The sequence below is a fragment of the Procambarus clarkii genome, chromosome 53 (genome assembly GCF_040958095.1).
Source record: "Procambarus clarkii isolate CNS0578487 chromosome 53, FALCON_Pclarkii_2.0, whole genome shotgun sequence".
Classification (NCBI taxonomy): domain Eukaryota; kingdom Metazoa; phylum Arthropoda; class Malacostraca; order Decapoda; family Cambaridae; genus Procambarus; species Procambarus clarkii.
Window position 1 is genome coordinate 22,084,586 of NC_091202.1, and position 20,751 is coordinate 22,105,336.

At 38.4% G+C, this 20,751-nt stretch overlaps 1 protein-coding gene across 1 annotated transcript in view; it reads left to right on the forward strand.

Moving 5' to 3' along the window:
* Window positions 1–2,173: 2,173 nt before the first annotated feature.
* The window catches only part of LOC123767084 (nucleoside hydrolase), a 28,960-nt gene continuing 10,382 nt past the window's right edge, over window positions 2,174–20,751 (forward strand). The window contains exons 1-4 of the mRNA XM_045756569.2: window positions 2,174–2,321; window positions 4,606–4,798; window positions 12,288–12,468; window positions 18,095–18,211. Of these exons, the coding sequence (XP_045612525.1) occupies window positions 4,607–4,798; window positions 12,288–12,468; window positions 18,095–18,211 (490 nt within the window). The 5' untranslated portion in view covers window positions 2,174–2,321; window position 4,606. The remainder of the gene's footprint in view (window positions 2,322–4,605; window positions 4,799–12,287; window positions 12,469–18,094; window positions 18,212–20,751) is intronic.

The window sequence follows — 20,751 nt, forward strand, 5'->3', positions numbered from 1 at the left end:
TAAAATGCCCAACATAAAATTCCAAATAATCCCCCCCCCCCAAAAAAAAGCTCAACAAAGAAAAATCTAAAACACCCAAGAAAAATGGGGCATACACACAAAAAGTGTCAAAAACCCACAAAAAAGTGGCAAACACCCAATAGTAAAGTGGCAAAATACGATGCCTATTGGAAATATAATTCTTGAGCGGCATTTTTAAGCAGAATTCAGGGTTATTGCACATATTTGGAATTTTAAATTAGTACTTTTTATACCAAAAATAAGCAAATTAGTGAAAATGGCAACTGGTCAGTTTTCAAGATACAATGCCTATCGGAAATATAACTATTGAGCGTTATTTTTTAGTTGAATTCAGGGTGATTGCACATATTTTGAGTTTTAAATTATGACGCTTTTTTTTTACCGAAAATATGCAAATTAATGAAAATGGTGATTGGTCATATTTTGCCCAAATCCCCCAGCAGTTTTCAAAATACAATAAAATGTCTATTAGAAATATGACTTGAGCATTAGTTTTGAGGATGAGTGCACATATTTGGAGTTTTAAATAACTACTTTTTATACCAAAAATATGCAAATTCCTGAAAACAGGGATTGGTCGTATTTTGCCCAAATCCCCCTGCAGTTTTCAAGATACGATGTCTATAAAAAATGTGACACTTGAGCAGTATTTTTCAGCAGGATTGAGGGTGACTGCACATAAGTACAGTATTTGGAGTTTTACATTATAATTTTTTATACCAATAATATGCAAATTAGTGAAAATGGCGATTGGTCATATTTTGCCCAAATTCCCCTGCAGTTCTCAAAATACGATGCCTATCGAAAATATGACTATTGAACGTTATTTTTGAGCGGAATTCAGGGTGATTGCACATATTTGGAGTTTAAAATTACGACTTTTTATACCGAAAATGCACATATTTGGAGTTTAAAATTACAGTACGACTTTTTATACCGAAAATATGCAAATTTTTATCCTGTAACTTCACTTAGGTAATTATAGTCATATGTCTGACACACCTGCCCATGACACGCCACCTGTCTCTGCTTGACACACACCTGCCCCCTGACACGTCACCTTTGTCTGCTTGACACCTGCCCCTGACACGTCACCATTCTCTGCCAGACACACACCTGCCCGACATGTCACCTGTCTCTGAAACATCACTGTAAGCATCTGTACTACACACACAGTCTTCAGTATTGTATTGTAAACATCTACAATACACACAATAATCCTCATCACTGTATCAATATTCACTACATACTCTCTTCATCATTGTAACTATCTTTAGTACCCAGGCACCACCGGATACCTCAAATACAACCATCATCGTCACAATCTTCTCTCTCCTTTACCGCCTTCCATCTCCTTCACTACCTTCCTTATTCTTCATTACAGTACCTTTCCAAGCCTTCCTTCCTTCCCTTTCACCACTTCACCTACCCTTCACCATCTTCCCTACCCTTCACTATCTTCCCTACCCTTCACCACCTTCCATACCCTTCACCATCTTCCATACCCTTCACCACCATCCATACCCTTCATCACCTTCCATACCCTTCACCACCTTCCATACCCTTCACCACCTTCCATACCCTTTGCCACCTTCCATACCCTTCGCCACCTTCGTTACCCTTTGCCATCTTCCCGACCCTTCACCACCTTCCCTACCCTTTGCCATCTTCCCGACTCTTCACCACCTTCCCTACCCTTCACCATCTTTCTGACCCTTCACCACCTTCCCTACTCTTCACCACGTTTTCTTCATCACACTACCCATCTTCACTAAACACTGTCTTCATTAATAAATACACTTCATGGAGGAAACTAACAATAAATCTGCACATAGAAAATATTATGCTAGATGAATGACAGTGAGGGTTGAGTCTGGTATTTAGTGATATTGGGAATTAGTATCATTTGCCATTTCATACCAAGGGGCATCCTGGGGTTTATGTATTAAACTTCTTGTCTCCAGCCTCACACACATTCTCTTTTATAGACAAAGATTACATATAATTTAGACTCTGTTTAAGAAGTTGACATTTTTGTCAAAAAGAAAAAAAAATCTTGGCTGGAAATTTTTAGCCAAGTAATTTTTGTAACATAATAAGCAACTCTTGCACTGACTGCAAGCTCCTTCCTTTGTAGTGACCTGGAGGTACAGTCATCATTATCTCAAGGGTAGTCACTATTTACAAGACTGATACAGTCTCCATGAATATCATAGGTTCCACGTGTCCTTGTCTTTATTATAATCAACACTGGTGATAAGACACTTGAGATAAGACAAAGCGCCCCCATACAGCTGCATGTAAGCACACAATTATTAATAACAATTTAAAATCTTTATATTTTCATAGTTAAGCTGTGTAGTCCAGTATACATATTGATAACAGTAGTTAATACCAGTAGCTAATTTTCTTGCAATGGAAATTAGACAATTTCCATGCACTATACAATTCTAAACATAACATTATACAGTACTAGGAACATGTAATTAAGTGTAGTTACAGGATGATGTCCTCTCACTATTCTAGTGATGTCCTGCCTTCCTAGGATTCTTATCATATGTAGGACACAATGTAGGACAGAAAATAGGAGATGTTTTTTCACCCATAGGGTTGTAAACCCGTGGAATCGCCTTCTCACCGAAGCTGTAAACGCCAAAACTCTGCTGGGTTTTAAAATACAGCTGGAAAAGATCATCAGGGCAAATTGCAAGAAAAACCTTTGACAAACTGGCAGCTTCATGTCCTCATCAAGGCCCTCTTGATGTGTATTGGTGTATTGGTGGCCCTCAGATAAATATAATGGTCTGAGACATTTATCTTGGGCTGGGGTTGTTGCTGTTGCCAACTCGTTGGAATCTGTGGTTGGAGAGGTTTGTTTGGGTTTCAACTGTTAGTAGATAGTGGTATGGGAATGGATATGGGGTGAAAAGGCATTACAAGTGAGAGTTGGTGGGGGACAAAAATTGGCAAAAGGAATGGAACGAGAAGGGCCTCAAAATAGCAGTACACTTAAGGTATATTACAAGAACAGTATAAGTCTAAGAACCAAAGTAAACTATTTAAATGCTCTTGTCTGCACAGAAACAATAGATATCATTGCATTTATAGAAACATGGGTAAATATAGAAAACAGAGAACTATTAGCCGAACATCAAATAAACGGATTGAAACTAGTTCATACAGATAGATATATTAGACGAGGAGGGGGAGTAGCCACATATGTATATGTAAGGGAAAATTTGAAATGTCTCAAATGGGGAATCAAAACTGAACCCCGCACACAAACTATTTGGGTAGAATTAAATAAAAAAGCTAAAACACTTATAATAGGAGTCATATACATGCCACCAAACTTAAGACAGAATGGAAGCAAAGCATCTATGTCATAGAGTACTTGTGTCATGGGTGATTTTAATTTTAGTGGAATAAACTGGTTTAACAGAACTGAGAATAATGAAGCATTAGATTTTCTAGAATTAATAGAAGATTGCTTCCTTAAATAACACATTAAGGAACCAACGTAGGAAAAAATATTTTAGACGGCGTTAACTAACAGGGAAACACAAATTAATGACATCAAAATAGGGAGTGAGCTAAGGAACAGTGATCACAAAGAAATCAGACTTAGCATAGAATTGAATAGATTTGTAGGAGAAAATTCTGTTAAAGTGCCAGATTTCCAAAAAGCTGATTTTTAATGACCTTAGAAATTTTTAGGATGTAACAGATTGGAAAGTCTTGGGCATGGGGGGTGGGCCGGTCTTGGAGCGAGACATGAACCCAGCGATGGGTGACGTAAGAAGGGATTTTGATGTGGATTCAAAATATAACTTATTTAAAAATATTCTAAGCAAAGCACAGGAACGTAGTATACCATACAAATTTAATAGATCTAATAATAATCACCCAGAATGGATGACAAAGGATCTGAAGAACCTTATTAGTAGAAAGAGAGCTTGATACAAAAGGAAGAAGAATGGGGAGGTCAGTTTAGAACAAGAATTCGTCCAACTGGTTAGAAATGTTTAAAAAGAAATAAGGAGGGTAAAAATCTATTAAGATCGCATAGCAGGGCAGCAAAGACAGATTCTAAAGTTTTTCATCTTCTAGTGTGTGGTTTGGTCAACAAAATGTAGATACTGTCTCTCAGGGCAGAGAGTAATGCCCAACAAACAGCTGGCATTCTGAAGAAGAAAAGAAAGAAAGAAGAAAGCCGATGAGGGTGATCACAACTATCCCCCTGCTCTCTGTGCCTCTGTGAGGGAGGGGGGGGACCAGGTTCTGGCACTAGTCCCTGGTTGGCCAACACGATGCCTACGACTGATGTGATTGAGTATGGGAGGCCATCACGACAATATAGCTTCACGGAGTTACAAAGGGGTTTCTCCAGAAAAAAACACTTTCCCAACATGTGTCATTTGTTTAGCAAGAATGTACCATTTAATCACTAAAATCTATACTTTACAATCCATTGTATCTTCCTGTGTAAAAACAGTATATATAAAAAAATATTAAAATTATAATACTGTATATAGCAAACCTTTTGCTGGTCACCATTTATAAAGATGTTACTTTATATTTCAGTATGGCGATACCAAAGGTCATTATTGATACAGATGCTGGTCTTGATGATGCACTGGCAATTTTCATGGCTACAGAAGCACACAAACGCAAAGAGATTGAAATCGTTGCCTTCACCACTGTGCAGGGCAATACTGCAGTTCACAATGTCAATATCAATGTCCTGAGGACGCTGAAGACTGCTGGCTTATCTGAGGTTGTGTACAATGTTACTATAGTTTGCTGATCTTTAGTCATTTAGTTAATCAGAATGTAATATTTTGGTGCTGCAATATATTAAGGATAAAGATTATTCTTGTACCACAGTGCAGGGAAATGCTTGTTGTAAGTAAGTACTTGCCTGACAATCTTGCCAGGTTTCTCAGCAGCTCTTTGAAGTGAACTATAACGTCGAATACCCTGTACTGCACTTCAAAGTGATTTCACTGTCTGCAGAAAGTTCTGTAATAATACAGTGGCACCTCGATTAACGAGTTTAATCCATTCCGGCACCGAGCTCGTCATGTGGAAAACTCGTTTTGCGAAACAACAACAAAACTGTCGTAAAAGGTGTCCGAGAACCAGCGGAAACGCTCGTTAATTGAGGAAAAGCTCGTTAGTAGAGACAAATGTTCTGCGAGTGGCTCGCTCATTACTCGAAATGCTCGTAGATAGAGCTGATCGTTAATCGAGGTGCCACTGTATATAAATTCTTTACGACATATCATAAGGTTAAGTGAGATAAACTATTGCCTGTACTGTATTACAGTTCAGGCAGCCAGTACAAATTAATCTTAAACATACAGTACACAGTAGTATTAGAAAAATTGGGCTACATTTTAGATATAAAACATCAACCTTTTTCTAATGAAAATGGCACATAATACACATACAATGTTCTGAGGACATACATATACAACACAATATATTACAGGCCTAGATAAAACATGTACAGTACTGCATTTAACACTCACTAGTTTTGTAGATAATGATGACCAGAGAAACCTGAACAGAAAAAATTATGTGCATCAGAGTATGGAAGGGTCAATTTCATGTCCAGAAAGGAGAAAAATATTCATATAGTTCACCCTGTTCCAGTTACAATATTTTCCAAGGTAATTAATACATTTCAAACAAATAGTAATACTGTAACTAATCTTCTTTTCTGGGAGGGCCCATTCAATAGCTCCTTGATCTATAGCACTGTGGTTGCCAAACTTTAGGAAATCTCCTCAGGCCTCCGAGACCCACTTTAGTCTACCAGGAATCGGGTTCAGGAATCGGGCTCTCTCTACAAGCTGAAGGAAGTTTCAGGATCAGAGATAATCTGAAACTGAGAAAAAACACATCAGAAAGTATAAGTGCCTCAAAACAACCAACTGTTTAAAGTATATTAGTAATCCACAGGAAAACAAGGACAACAATTGTTGCCACGGAATAAGGACCCTGATTGCTACCAGAAGGCAGCCCAGGTCACCTTGGGTTCCCACCAGCCAGCCACTTCATTCACTTGCCTCAAGTAGCCAGGGTCGTATATCTTAGTTCATACTTTTAAATAAATGATGTCAGCTATCCTTCAAATAGGGTCCCGGTAGTAGAGTACAGTCGGGTTCATTCTCAACTTACAATCAAGAATTTTCAGTTCGAATTCTGGGCATGACACCCCTACACACCCTTTATCTATTCTGACCACAATCCCCTACACACTAAATAATATTGTCAACAGTGAATTACCCCTTAAACCATGCAAAACATACATACTGTATAGGATATGACATAACTAAAGTTTTACAAACTTGCACAAACACTTTCCAATTTTTTTGTCATAATCTACTAGGCAAATGCTCCAACTTTGTCTAAATGATCACAACGTAACTTGAAAACAAGAAAATAAAAAATAATTTTAAAATTGAATATTGAAAACTTCAGATTTTTAAATCAGATTAAAAAATATAAACTATCACCAATTGTTTATTTGGTGTTATTATGCTCTCAGAACAGCATATGATTTTCAGTTTCATCCAATTAGGATATAAGTTTTCAGTATAGTTTACTGTAAAACAAATCATGAATATGGCATTTGAAATATGCAGCAAATTTAGACAAAAATAAATTATAACTCCAAACGTATAGGGTTTATGAAAAATCCATTATGAAGAGATTGTAAAACACATAGCTGAGCACACAGTATGTCAAAATGATGAGAACCGGTCAGAAACTGGAAATTTAGAAGCCACTCAAAGTTGAAACTCTAGTTTCAGAGATACAGTAATTGAAGTTGAAGTTATCGACAATGTATAAGGTAGTTCTAATTTATTAATTTATTTGTATGTTTTAATAAACATTGTTTGGCATTCGTACTCAAATATGTGAAAGTTGTAGGTCAATATGTGTTGAAATGAAGTCAAGAAAAAATAACCCCAAAAAAACAAAATATAGGGATAATTATAATAATTATAATGATTTAGGGGATATATTTAGGGTATACTTTATATAAGTGAAAAATCTCTAATCTGGTCCCTAATCATCAAAACAATCTAAAGAGACAAAGAAAATACAGTTTGAAATCTGTGAAAAAATCTGCCAAAAAAAATTCTAAGTCCCAAGTTCTGCGAGTTGTGACTGATTTATTTGTTGACCAATTTCATTCTATCTTCACATAGTTAGGGAAAGATATGCTCTCTTCAGGATGTAAAGGTTACAACAAAATTAGATAATAAACAAAGCAGAAAAAACTAAAATCTTCAAAAAAAAAAATCTCTGAATTTTTTTTTTTTTTTGACATTGATGAAAGTAACATAACACTGGGCAATGTATTTATATGATATATAGCAAAATAGAGCATAATAGCATACTTACTTATTATTATTGGTGTTATTATGTATTACTCAGCAATGCTATAAAGGCACCAGTTGTATATCCACTTTGTGGACACTTCTTACTATTACTGTATTCTTCTTTGAGCGTCGGACAGGTGCTTGCATCTCTTTATTACTGCATAATCCCTTAGTTCCAGTTAATAGAAGCTGTTCTCCTTATCAACAAAACGTTCTTCTTTTTAAAAAATATGTCTAAAATCAATTTCTGAAAATATTTTGATGAAAGTTTCACGATGCTGAAGCCAATAATTTGGAGATTTGTTTAACATTTTAAGATTTTTTTTACATAATTTGAATATTTTCTGCTTCCGGGCTCTAAATATGCGCGGTTTTAGGGTTAAAAAAAATCCACTCGTGGATGTCAACTAACAAATTTACACTAACATAAAAATGACCTACATTTTATTTGGACATAAATAATCAAATAAGTCTCAGCTTCAGATAGACAATGTTAATATTACCAATAAAAATAAGGAGGAGTTCCTTGGCCCTATACATAGACAAGAGATTGAACTTCAGCACCCACATACAACATAGCCAAAAAGTCTACAAAATTGTTTGTATACTTTTTAAAATCAGATATTATGTTCCCCCCACTCTGTTCTCCTCTCATTATACTACGCACTGATCTATCCCTATCTTACCTACGGTATCTGTGCATTGGGTTCAATCACTGCAAATTACCTCAAGCCTATCATCACTCAGCAAAAATCTGCTATTAGAACTATAACAAACTCTGTCTTCAGACAACACACAGCCCCTCTGTTTAAGTTCCTTAACATGCTAGACATTTACTCACTCCACACATTCTCATGTGCTATCTACATGTACAAAACTTTACAGTATTCCTAAATGCTAATCTTGATCTGAAACTTTTCCTTGATAGGTGTAATATAACCCGTGAGCACCACACCAGAAATAAATATTTCTCTGATATCCCCAGAGTCAGACTTAATCTGTACAAACACTCCATGCAATTAAAAGGGCCCAATCTTTGGAACTTTCTCCCTGATGAATTAAAAAATTACCCAACCTATGCCTTGTTCAAAAGTAAAATATAAAAGTATGTAATGTCATCCTCATAGTTTCCAACCTTGTGCTTCAAACTCACACTGTATCTTGTGCTACCCACTTCCCCAATATTAGTACTTAAGATATATATCCTTACCCAAGTAATCACCTGTGTCAACTTATGTTGTAGTTATTTGTTGATATAAAACCTTGCTACAATGTACCCTTTCATCTTACCTGATATGTTAGATTAAGGACCTTCCCAAAATGCTATGCGTGTTAGTGGCTTTGCAAGAATGTAAAAATACCAAGCTTATGTAATCTCACCAACCTATTATATCTTCTTGCAAATAAATTTTTATTATTATTATTATCCCCCCCCCCTCTCTCTCTCTCGTCCTCTCTTTTCTTCTCTCTCTCTCCCATTTTTTCTTTCTCCCCCTCTCCTTTCGTCCCTCCCTCCCCCCTCTTTTCCCTCTCTCCTCTTTTCTACAATATCATTATAATAGTAACACTATAACAACAGTTTGCAAATAAATATTTTATCAAATGATCACCAGACATTACCACAATTCATAAAGTTTTAGGGTTAAACTATTTCAGAGCTTTTTTCAGGTTCCCTAGCACTACAATACTGTTTAAAGGTTAAACTATATCAGAGCTTTTTTCAGGCTTAACCCTAGCACTGCAACACTGTTTATACTGCCATCTCTCCTCCCAGTGTGCAGGAAAAAAATTCCCCTCCAAATTTTGTTTCCTTCTAATATTGTTATAAATGCATTACCTGATCATGGGAAAAATTAAATCAAAATTGTATGTGACTTACTTTGGCCATGGTGAAGCCTAAAAGTCATGCAATTCACGAGCGTTTAATTCAGCATTCACGTTGTGGCAGTCTGCCCAGCTCCACCATGTGGCAGTTGTTACCACAAAGATAATTTTAGATATTTATTTCGATGTCTGATTTGTTTTTCTCTTTTTTTTCCAGTAACTTTATTCAGTAACGTGTCATTTGATAAATTTATATAATGAAAGGTGTAGCACATCGGAATGTCAAAGATATTTGTGTCACTAATATGCACACAATATTATACTCATTATGTACACATCACATATAACCATTTACATTTTCATGCAACATTGTGAACCACTAAGCAGTTGTGGTGGGTGTAACAACCTTGTAACCTGTTATCCTGCATTCAGCCTAGTTCTGCATTGTATTTTCATTGTATTTTTAATGTTTTACCATTTTTTTAAGTGAAATGATGCATTGTGCTGTAATAATGTTATTTGTATCACAAAACTTGAAGAACATAGGTACCCCACAGACATATTTGTGTCACTAACAAGTGAACAATATTACTTTTTTGAACAATAAAACAAAGTTTTTGCTGTTATTACACTATATACACACATACATGATATATATCTATTTTTATCCACCATAATAATATGCTAAGCAGTTCTAGTGGATGTCGAATGAAATCTAAGTACAGTATAGCGACACAAGCTATCAACAGACAACGCCAGCAGATACACAAGAATGCCTCCAATATACTAAGCACATCTCTAAATGTAGCTACAACAATGCTATTATTATCAGATTCCTGTCACTAAATTATGAATATGAATAATTTTCTACAAGTTTATTTTCTAAATGAACTTGGGGTCACATTTCATGATGCACAGAGGAAGCACGAGACTGTGGCTAGTGTGCCAGTGAATGTCTGCCTTCCACTATGAACACCATGACCAGTATTAATGCCCAGTACTGTTGTCTCTTATCACTTGGTGTTGGCAGAGTCACTTTTGCATGCAAGTGGCATTGATATAGTTTTGACACCATGCCACAAGTTGTCTTGTGCATTTTTTCACCTCTGGCCAGCTCCTACTCCTCCTGAGCCATCTCAGTCTCTTGACAGGGTCTTGGTATTTCTATCTTCTCCTCTGTTCACAGTTGTCTCTTGTCACTTTGGCCAGGGATACTTTTCTCAAGGCTGTGTTTTTGCTGGCTCTCACCTTCGGCTGTAGGGATAGGGAGCGTCATGGTTTTCTCTGGAGGTATGGATTCTGTTCTTTCAGTTCTGGAGTGCAGTTTGTTCATCTGAAGCCTTCTTTGGCAAAGGAGTCAGCTAGTTTCTGGAAGGTTCCTTTGGTGATTGATGCTTGGTTGGTCTAGCTGGGGGTGCATAATTTTTGTGTCCGGTGACAGCGCTTCGCCACTACCTGCATGCCACTATTTTGGCATTTGTGGCTGCCTTGTTCATTGACCCTGTTTCCTTGTTCCTCTGTTCCAGGGCTCATACTTCTCAGACTGCATGCCGTGTCATCAAATGCAGTCAGCCTGCAGTTTACCTTCGAACCCATTATGTTCTTAAGTACGCTGCTCTGGCAGAGATTTTTTACATGCTTTGGGCTGATTTTCAGGCTCGAGTTTTGGAGGTTTAACGGAGTCTTCACAGCCCAATACAGTATTTGGTTAATGTACCTGGTCCCAGTTGGAATTGTGTGGGTTGTGTTTCCTGGCCCATGGTAATTTTTCTAAAATTTTCTGTTTCTCTGTAGTTAGTTTCAAGGAGCCACCATGGGGCTCCTACCTGTAAACAAGCATTAATTACATACTGTACTGTATAATGAAACGCCTTTCTGGTAGACTCCCGGTGCTTCCCTGACTCCCTCCCTCCCTGACATTGCTTTTAAATACATGGATGGCGATATACTAAAGAAATTGTTCACGGCTTTTGTTAGGCCAAAGCTAGAATATGCAGCGGTTGTGTGGTGCCCATATCTTAAGAAGCACATCAACAAACTGGAAAAGGTGCAAAGACATGCTACTAAGTGGCTCCCAGAACTGAAGGGCAAGAGCTACGAGGAGAGGTTAGAGGCATTAAATATGCCAAAACTAGAAGACAGAAGAAAAAGAGGTGATATGATCACTACATACAAAATAGTAACAGGAATTGATAAAATCGATAGGGAAGATTTCCTGAGACCTGGAACTTTAAGAACAAGAGGTCATAGATTTAAACTAGCTAAACACAGATGCCGAAGAAATATAAGAAAATTCACTTTCGCAAACAGAGTGGTAGATGGTCGAAACAAGTTAGGTGAGAAGGTGGTGGAGGCCAAGACCGTCAGTAGTTTCAAAGCGTTATATGACAAAGAGTGCTGGGAAGATGGGACACCACTAGCGTAGCTCTCATCCTGTAACTACACTTAGGTAATTACACTTTGGTAATTACACACACACACTCTCAGTATATTACAAGAGTTCTTACATTCTTGTACAGCCACTATGTTCCTTGGAATACAACCCTGCCAAATTGTTTAACAACTAGGTACCTATTTAAGTGTTGGGTAAACAGAGGCTACTGTTAAGGATTGACGCCCAGTAAATCCTCCCCGGCCAGGATATGAACCCAGGACAAAGCGCTCGCAAAACGCCGGGCGGGTGTCTTAACCACTACACCACGGAGACTCTTGTCCTCTGTAGGTCTGACAGGACTCCTGTGACTGATGTGGCCCAGTAGTGGGAGCCATCTCAGCGAGATAGTGTCAAGGAGTCATCAGGGCTTTACCAGAAAGATGAATTTCATTACATTCAGTGCTTTTTTTTTACAATTATTTTTGTTTAATTATACCATTTGAAAGAGCAGGTAATTTTCTTTTTAAATGTTAAAATAAAATGCATATTTTTAATCTAGTTTTAACCCACTGAAAATATGGGGCCAAAACAGAAGTACTGTATTATAACCATCTTTCATAACACAGTTCCCCTTTTCTTCTGGGTTTATTCAAATTGTATTGATTTAATAGATACCAGTGTACAGTGGAGCAACAGCATCTTTAGTTCATCCATGGGAGCATCCAACAGAGCCCTTCCATGGCTACAATGGTTTCGGGGATGTTGAGCTGCCAGCAATGCCACCAGCCTCCTCCCTACTGAAGCCTCAGCATGCTGTATGGGCACTCATTGAATTAGTCAAGAAATATCCAAGTGAGTAAATATGGTCTACAGACACAAGTGACTTTATTAAATCTTCATAGAATTCTTTAGTGTATAGGAGATAGGAGGGCATGTAACCATTGGTAATGTTGAAAGTATGTACTGTTTTCACATGCAGCTTAAAGAACCACTGAAAGTTGCACAAGTTGGAGATGCATTAAAAAAAAAAAACAGCATTGAACGTAATGAAATGCCCATTTCTAGAGGACTCCCAGTGGGTCCCTGAAGCTATTTTTCTGAGATTCTTTCATATTATCGATAAAAAAATTTATGGACTTTATAAATCATTGAGGCAATGATAGAGAAGCTGATAGGCAAGGAGGAGGATCTAAATAAATCCAATGTTGGGAGGTTAAGTAGGCCTAAAGCAAATCTGATATGTATAACCAGTGAAAATTTGGAACAGAGTAAGAGAATACTTGATAGTACACACAAACTAAAAGATCTTGAGGGGTATAACCAAGTTTACATCTCTCCAGACCGCACAGTGGAACAGTAAAACAAACGACAGGGTACCAAGAGGCAAACTGAAGGAGTTAAGAAATACAGACCAATACAAAGATTCGAAGCTAAAGATCAGGAGAGAGCAGGTGATCATGATAACAGATGGAGGAGAGGACATAGTCCTCCATCCTGCCATGTAGAACTAACCTATATATCTTAGACAACAAACAGTCTCAGAACCAGAGTGACAATGTACGGAATAGAAATGTGCAGAATATCAGAGCAATCTCTCAGCACCCAGAAACAATGTCAGAAGATTAATTTGTTTCTTCACAAATGCCAGAAACATAAATAAATAAATCTGATGCACAGTGCACACGATGAGGCTGAGAATCCCGACATCATTGGCACCATTAGATGTTGTTCTGGAAACGAACATATTGGAGGAGTGACAGGTAGGCTTCTAACATGGATGAAATATTTTCTAACTGACAGAAAAATGAGGGCAGTAATCAGAGGCAATGTATCGAACTGGAGAAATGTCACGAGTGCAGTACTACAGGGTTCAGTTCTTGCACCGGTAATGTTCATTGTCTACATAAATGATCTACTAAATGGAATACAGAATTATATGAATATGTTTGCTGTTGATGCTACGATAATAGGGAATATAAGAAACTTAGATGACTGTCATACCCTTCAAGAAGACCTGGACAAAAGTGTATGGAGCAGCAGCTTGGCAAATGGAATTTAATGTGAATGAATGCATGTTATGGAATGTGGAATAGGAGAGCATAGACCCCACAAAACCTATAAATTATGTGAGAAATCTTTAAAGAATTCTGATAAAGAAAGAGATCTAGGGGTGATTCTAGAGAGAATTCTGTCACCTGAGGACCACATAAAGAACATCTTGCGAGGAGCCTATGCTACACTTCCGAACTTAAGAATTTCTTTTGAATACATGGATAGCGAAGTACTAAAGAAATTGTTTACGACTTTTGTTAGACCAAGGCTGGAATATGCAGTGGTTGTATGGTGCCCATATCTTAAAAGGCACATCAACAAACTGGAAAAAGTGCAAAGACATGCAACTAAATGGTTCCCAAAACTGAAGGACAAGAGCTACAAGGAGAGGTTAGAGGCATTAAATATGCCAAAACTAGAAGATAGAAGAAAAAAAAAGCGATATGATTACTATGTACAAAATAGTAACGGGAATCGATAAAATTGATAGAGAAGTATTCCTAAGACCTGGAACTTCACGAACAGGTCATAGATTTAAACTAACTAAACAAAGCTACCGAAGAAATATAAGAAAATTCACTTTCGCAAACAGAGTGGTAGTCGGTTGGAACAAGTTAGGTGAGGAGGTGGTGGAGGCCAAAGCCATCAGTAATTTCAAAGTGTTATATGACAAAGAGTACTGGGAAGACGGGACATCATAAACAGGAGACCTACCAGAAGTATGGAAGTCTGCTAATGTAGTACCAATATTTAAAAAGGGTGACAGACAAGAGGCACTGAACTACAGGCCAGTGTCCTTAACTTGTATACCATGCAAGGTGATGGAGAAGATTGTGAGAAAAAACCTAGTAACACATCTGGAGAGAAGAGACTTTGTGACAACCCATCAACATGGGTTCAGGGAGGGTAAATCTTGCCTTACAGGCTTGATAGAATTCTATGATCAGGTGACAAAGATTAAGCAAGAAAGAGAAGGATGGGCGGACTGCATTTTTTTGGACTGTCGGAAAGCCTTTGACACAGTACCCCATAAAAGGTTGATGCATAAGCTGGAGAAACAGGCAGGAGTAACTGGTAGGGCGCTCCAGTGGATAAGGGAGTACCTAAGCAATAGGAAGCAGAGAGTTATAGTGAGGGGTGAGACCTCAGAATGGCGGGAAGTCACCAGTGGAGTCCCACAGGGCTCTGTGCTTGGACCTATCCTGTTTCTGATATACGTAAATGATCTCCCAGAGGGTATAGACTCATTCCTCTCAATGTTTGCTGACGACGCCAAAATTATGAGAAGGATTAAGGCAGAGGAGGACAGCTTGAGGCTTCAAGAAGACCTGGACAAGCTGCAGGAATGGTCGAACAAATGGATGTTAGAGTTTAACCCAAGCAAATGTAATGTAATGAAGATAGGAGTAGGAAGCAGGAGACCAGATACAAGGTATCACTTGGGAGATGAAATACAGTACTTCAAGAGTCAGAGAGAGAGAAAAACCTGGGGGTTGATATCACGCCAGACCTGTCCCCTGAAGCTCATATCAAGAGGATAACATCAGCAGCATATGCCAGGTTGGCTAACATAAGAACAGCCTTTAGAAAGTTGTGTAAGGAATCTTTCAGAACATTATATACCACATATGTCAGACCAATCCTGGAGTATACGGCTCCAGCATGGAGTCCATATCTAGTCAAGCATAAGACTAAACTGGAAAAGGTTCAAAGGTTTGCCACCAGACTAGTACCCGAGCTGAGAGGTATGAGCTACGAGGAGAGACTACGGGAATTGAACCTCACTTCGTTGGAAGACAGAAGAGTTAGGGGGGACATGATCACCACATTCAAGATTCTCAAGGGAATCGACAGGGTTGATAAAGATAGGCTATTTAACACAAGGGGCACACGCACTAGGGGACACAGGTGGAAACTGAGTGCCCAAATGAGCCACAGAGATATTAGAAAGAACTTTTTTAGTGTCAGAGTGGTTGACAAATGGAATGCATTAGGAAGCAATGTGGTGGAGGCTGACTCCATACACAGTTTCAAGTGTAGATATGATAGAGCCCAATAGGCTCAGGAACCTGTACACCTGTTGATTATACAATACAATACAATACAATACAATACAATACAATTTTATTTAGGTAAGGTACATACATACAATAAATATTTACAAGGATTGTTAACTTGATTGACGGTTGAGAGGCGGGACCAAAGAGCCAGAGCTCAAGCCCCGCAAGCACAACTAGGTGAGTACAACTAGGTGAGTACACCACGAGTATAGCTCTCATCCTGTAACTACACTTAGGTAATTACCAGTGAAACATGAGAACAAGAGGATATAATAGAAGGGAATTCCATCTCCCAGGATACTACCTACCATTCAGAAAGGACAGAACAACAAGAGCAGGTGGGGTAATGGTATATGTGAAGGAGGACCTGAATACAACCACCCATGAGGAATTAATAATAATAATAATAATAATAATAATAATGCATTGTGTCTGGGGACAGGCAGCCAGAGTGTATTTATACACTTTAGACTTATATTGAGGCTCCCCCCCTCCCTTCCCCACAAGTTTGAATTACTGACCCCACCCAGGATGCAACCCCTCAACAAGCTGACTAACTCTTTGAGTACCTTGAACAAATCCACAAGGGCCATGACGAGGATTCAAACCTGCGTCTGGGAGCATCCCAGATGCTGCCTTAATCGACTGAGCTACGACATGGTTAAAAAGAGTTGAAACCGAAGTTCTACTGAACTTACTGGATTCCATAGCCTCTCCGAGACACACTTCATTTGATGCATCACGTTATTGTGATTTCTGTGGATTTTGAGTACTTTTCTACTTACTGCTAGGTGAACAGGTGCATTAGGTAATAGGAAGTGCACCCAACTATTTATGTTCCACCTGGGATTTGAACCTGGAATTCTCGACAGAGTTGAGAATGAACCCGACTGTACTACTGGGACCCTGAATGCCATGGAATCTTCAGTCTGTATGGTGCAACATACTAGCTTATTAAGATGGTATCAAACTGACAGTAAGAGCATGTATCCCTGTATGTATCACAATACATACAGGACTGATACGGCAGCAGCAGCAGCAGAAGTTTTATCACAATACATACAGGACTGATACGGCAGCAGCAGAAGAAGTTGTATCACGATACATACAGGACTGATACAGCAGCAGCAGAGGAAGTTGTATCACAATACATACAGGACTGATACGGCAGCAGCAGAGGAAGTTGTATCACAATACATACAGGACTGATACAGCAGCAGCAGAGGAAGTTGTATCACCATACAGGACTGATACAGCAGCAGCAGAGGAAGTTGTATCACCATACAGGACTGATACAGCAGCAGCAGAGGAAGTTGTATCACCATACAGGACTGATACGGCAGCAGCAGAAGAAGTTGTATCACAATACATACAGGACTGATACGGCAGCAGCAGAGGAAGTTGTATCACCATACAGGACTGATACGGCAGCAGCAGAAGAAGTTGTATCACAATACATACAGGACTGATACAGCAGCAGCAGAGGAAGTTGTATCACAATACATACAGGACTGATACAGCAGCAGCAGAGGAAGTTGCTGACCTATATAATGTGATCAATGCAACATCAGAAATCCAAACCCTTATAATGGGAGACTTTAACTTGAGCTAAATAACTTACATTTATGGTGAGCTAAGTAACTTACATATGTGATGAACTAAGTAACTTACATATGTGGTGAGCTAAATAACCAACATATGTGGAAAGCTACTGTCACAATTATTTATCCTGCACACCACCCCCATCCGGTGGGCAGGGGTGGATAGGTTACAATTAGGGTACCCACATTTCCTACATACCATGCAGAAAAGACCGAAATTTGCTGCGTATGGTTACTTCATCAGCAAATTATTCATGGTACGATTATAGTGAAATACAGTCCCCCCCTCTACATCTACCTAAATTTTAGTATGGGTTCTGTCACTGAAGAATAATTGTAAGCTAAATATATTTATGCAATAAAACTCATATTGTCATCTTTTTCATGAATATAGAATATTACATAAACCATTTTTGCCATCACAGTGTCCCATTTTTATCTGAAGGAAATGTAGTTAGGTTATCCATGCACGAAGCTTTATATATGGAGGGATAGCATGGTACTAGCCTTGCTGTACAGGGAAGAATGTTGACCTGTTGTAACTGTGCATGATCCTGTCTAATGAGACCAGTCAGGATCTTGCCTTACACATCAACCAAGTGTTCTTCTTGGAAAGCAGCTTTTTTGTATATTGTACTATCGAAGCCTTATATGTAAAGCAATGTTTTTAATGTAAATAACAGTATTATACAGTACAGTGATTCAAAATAAAAATGATAGAAACCAAATATTTGTATAACATTCTAATAATCATTTTGAATTTAGATGAGATAGTTTTGGCAGCCCTGGGACCGCTCACAAACTTGGCCCTTGCCATCAGACTTGACCCCACATTGACCTCCCACCTGGCAAGCATCTATATCATGGGTGGTAATACTACAGGTAAGATGCTTACATTTATACATACATGACTAAAATTATTCATGTTTTCTTTTGCATATTTAATCATTTATTTGCTTTCATACTTTCTCATCAGCACAAGGTTAAAAGCTTGAATAAAATGCTGTAATAATGGCTGTTACACTGGTTAATTATTTAATGCCCATTGTCAGGGACTGCAAGCTTGTGCACATATATATTTTAATCTTCGATTGTTGTCCCCCAAGGCCAAACTACTGCCCCAGGATGCAACCCCATAACTGTTGCCTAACTCTTTGGTATCCATTTACTGCTAGGTGAACAGAAGCATTAGGTGAAAGGAAATATAACCAACAATTAAAATTCCCACACAAGGAATAGAACAACTGACTTCCGAAGCATATCAAGTCTGTTTGACACATGTTCCTTTGCGGAAAGCTAGAAAGAGGACCGATGTAGAAAGAGAACGCAGACAGCACTACAAAAGAAGTGGATTTTTAATCTGACTGCGATAAAAATGACCAGGATTCTGATAATAACAGGATTTTTGTGATAATTAGCGCTGTAGTGGGAGGAGTAATCTTGGTGGGGAGGGAGGTAGCATTGTCAGCTAACTCTGTGTGACCACCTTTTACTGTCTGGACACATTATACCAGCTTAGTGGTTAGCTAAGGGAACAAAACATGCAGATACCTGTACTTATATAAAACATCTGTATATAGTGAATAAAAGCAAAAAAAAGTATGGTGGGAGGAGAATGTTGGAGAGTGAGGTGAGAGCGGGAGGGAGTGGCAGCCAGTGGCGGGCTGCCACTGGCTACCACTGCCACTGCCACTCAGCATACCAACTTAGTGGTTCGTTATGGTGAACACAAATGTAGATACTTATATATAACGTGTATATATAGTGTAATAACAGCAAAAGGAGTGTTGGGAGAAGCCATTTTGGTGAGGGAGGTGGCAACATTTGCATGACTTTGTCATGCTGGGTAAGGGTGGCCACTACGCTCTATGGACACTATACCAGCTTAGTTGAACAGTTATGGTGAACAAAACATGTAGATATTTATATATAATGTGTGTATATAGGGTAATAACACCACGAACAGTATACTTGAAGGAGGAATGTTAGTGCATCTGGCCTTGAACCAATGAGGGAGGGAGGGAGGGAGCATTAGTTGTGTGTGGCCACCTGTTGCTGTCTTCCGTCACCATACAAGATTAGTGGTTTGCTATGGTGAACACAAATGTAGATACTTATATATAATGTTTACATATAGTGTAATAACAGCAAAAGAAATGTTGGGAGAAGCCATTTTGGTGAGGGAGGTGGCATCATCTTCCTGACTTGTCATGCTGTGTAAGAGTGGTCACTATGCTCTTTGGGCACTATACCAGCTTAGATGATCAGTTATGGTGAACAGAACATGTAGATACTTATATATAACGTCTGTATATAGTGAATAAAAGCAAAAACAGTATGGTGGGAGTAGGATGTGGGCAAGTGAGAAGTCATTGAGGGAGGGAGTGGCAGCGAGAGGCTGACTGGCCACGCCTCGTTGCTTTTTGATTCGCAATATCAACTTAGTGGTTCGTTATGGTGAACAAAACACGCAGATACTTATATATAACTTGTGTATATGGTGTAATAACCAACAAAGTATTTGTTTATTGTTTTATGAACACAATAATTGAATCAATAATATGCACACCATAATTTTGAGTTCAGCAATGATTCACACATTTTATTATTTAAATATACAGTATCATACTACACACTATTGAATAATATTACAGCAAAAAAACAAAGAAAAATCAGGGACATTGAAATAATTAGGTAATTATATCTTTGTGGCAACTCCCGCCTGACAGCTGGGGCAGAGCTGACCACCTCGGACGCTTGCTGAGTAAGCGCCTCTTTTTTGCCAGACTTCCCCAACCCATTGCAGCCAAAATATGCCACTTACGATTTTTTTATTATTTTTCCCGTGATCAGGGAACACAAATCAACAAGTTTATAAGAAAATTATTTTTCTTTTTTTATGCGCCTGTGGGTGACAAAAGTCAAATAGGCCTTAGCAGCTTAGAGGTTAAGCAGATATGACTATCCCTACAACGAAGGAATAATTTAACCAGGGAGATTGAAGAAATGGAGAAGAGACTGAAGTAATCATATCAGATTAAAGAAATGCAACTAGAACAGAAAGCCATACAAGAGATAAAGGAAAATCCAAAATATTTCTTCACATATGCGAAATTAAAATCAAGAACCACTGTCAGTATTGGACCTATTCTAACAAGTGAAGGTTCATGCACAGAGGATGATAAAGAAATTAGTGAACGCCTAAAAAAGCAATACGGAAACATGTATACCACCCCAATAAACAGCATGAAAGTGGAAGATCTGGACAACTTCCTTATGCATGATATCCAAACTCCTGAGAATATCACTGATATCAACACGAGCTTGGCAGATTTTGAAAGAGAAATTGATAACATGCCCATGCACTCAGCCCTGGGTCCAGGCTCATGGAATTCAATATTTATAAAGAAATGTAAAGGGCT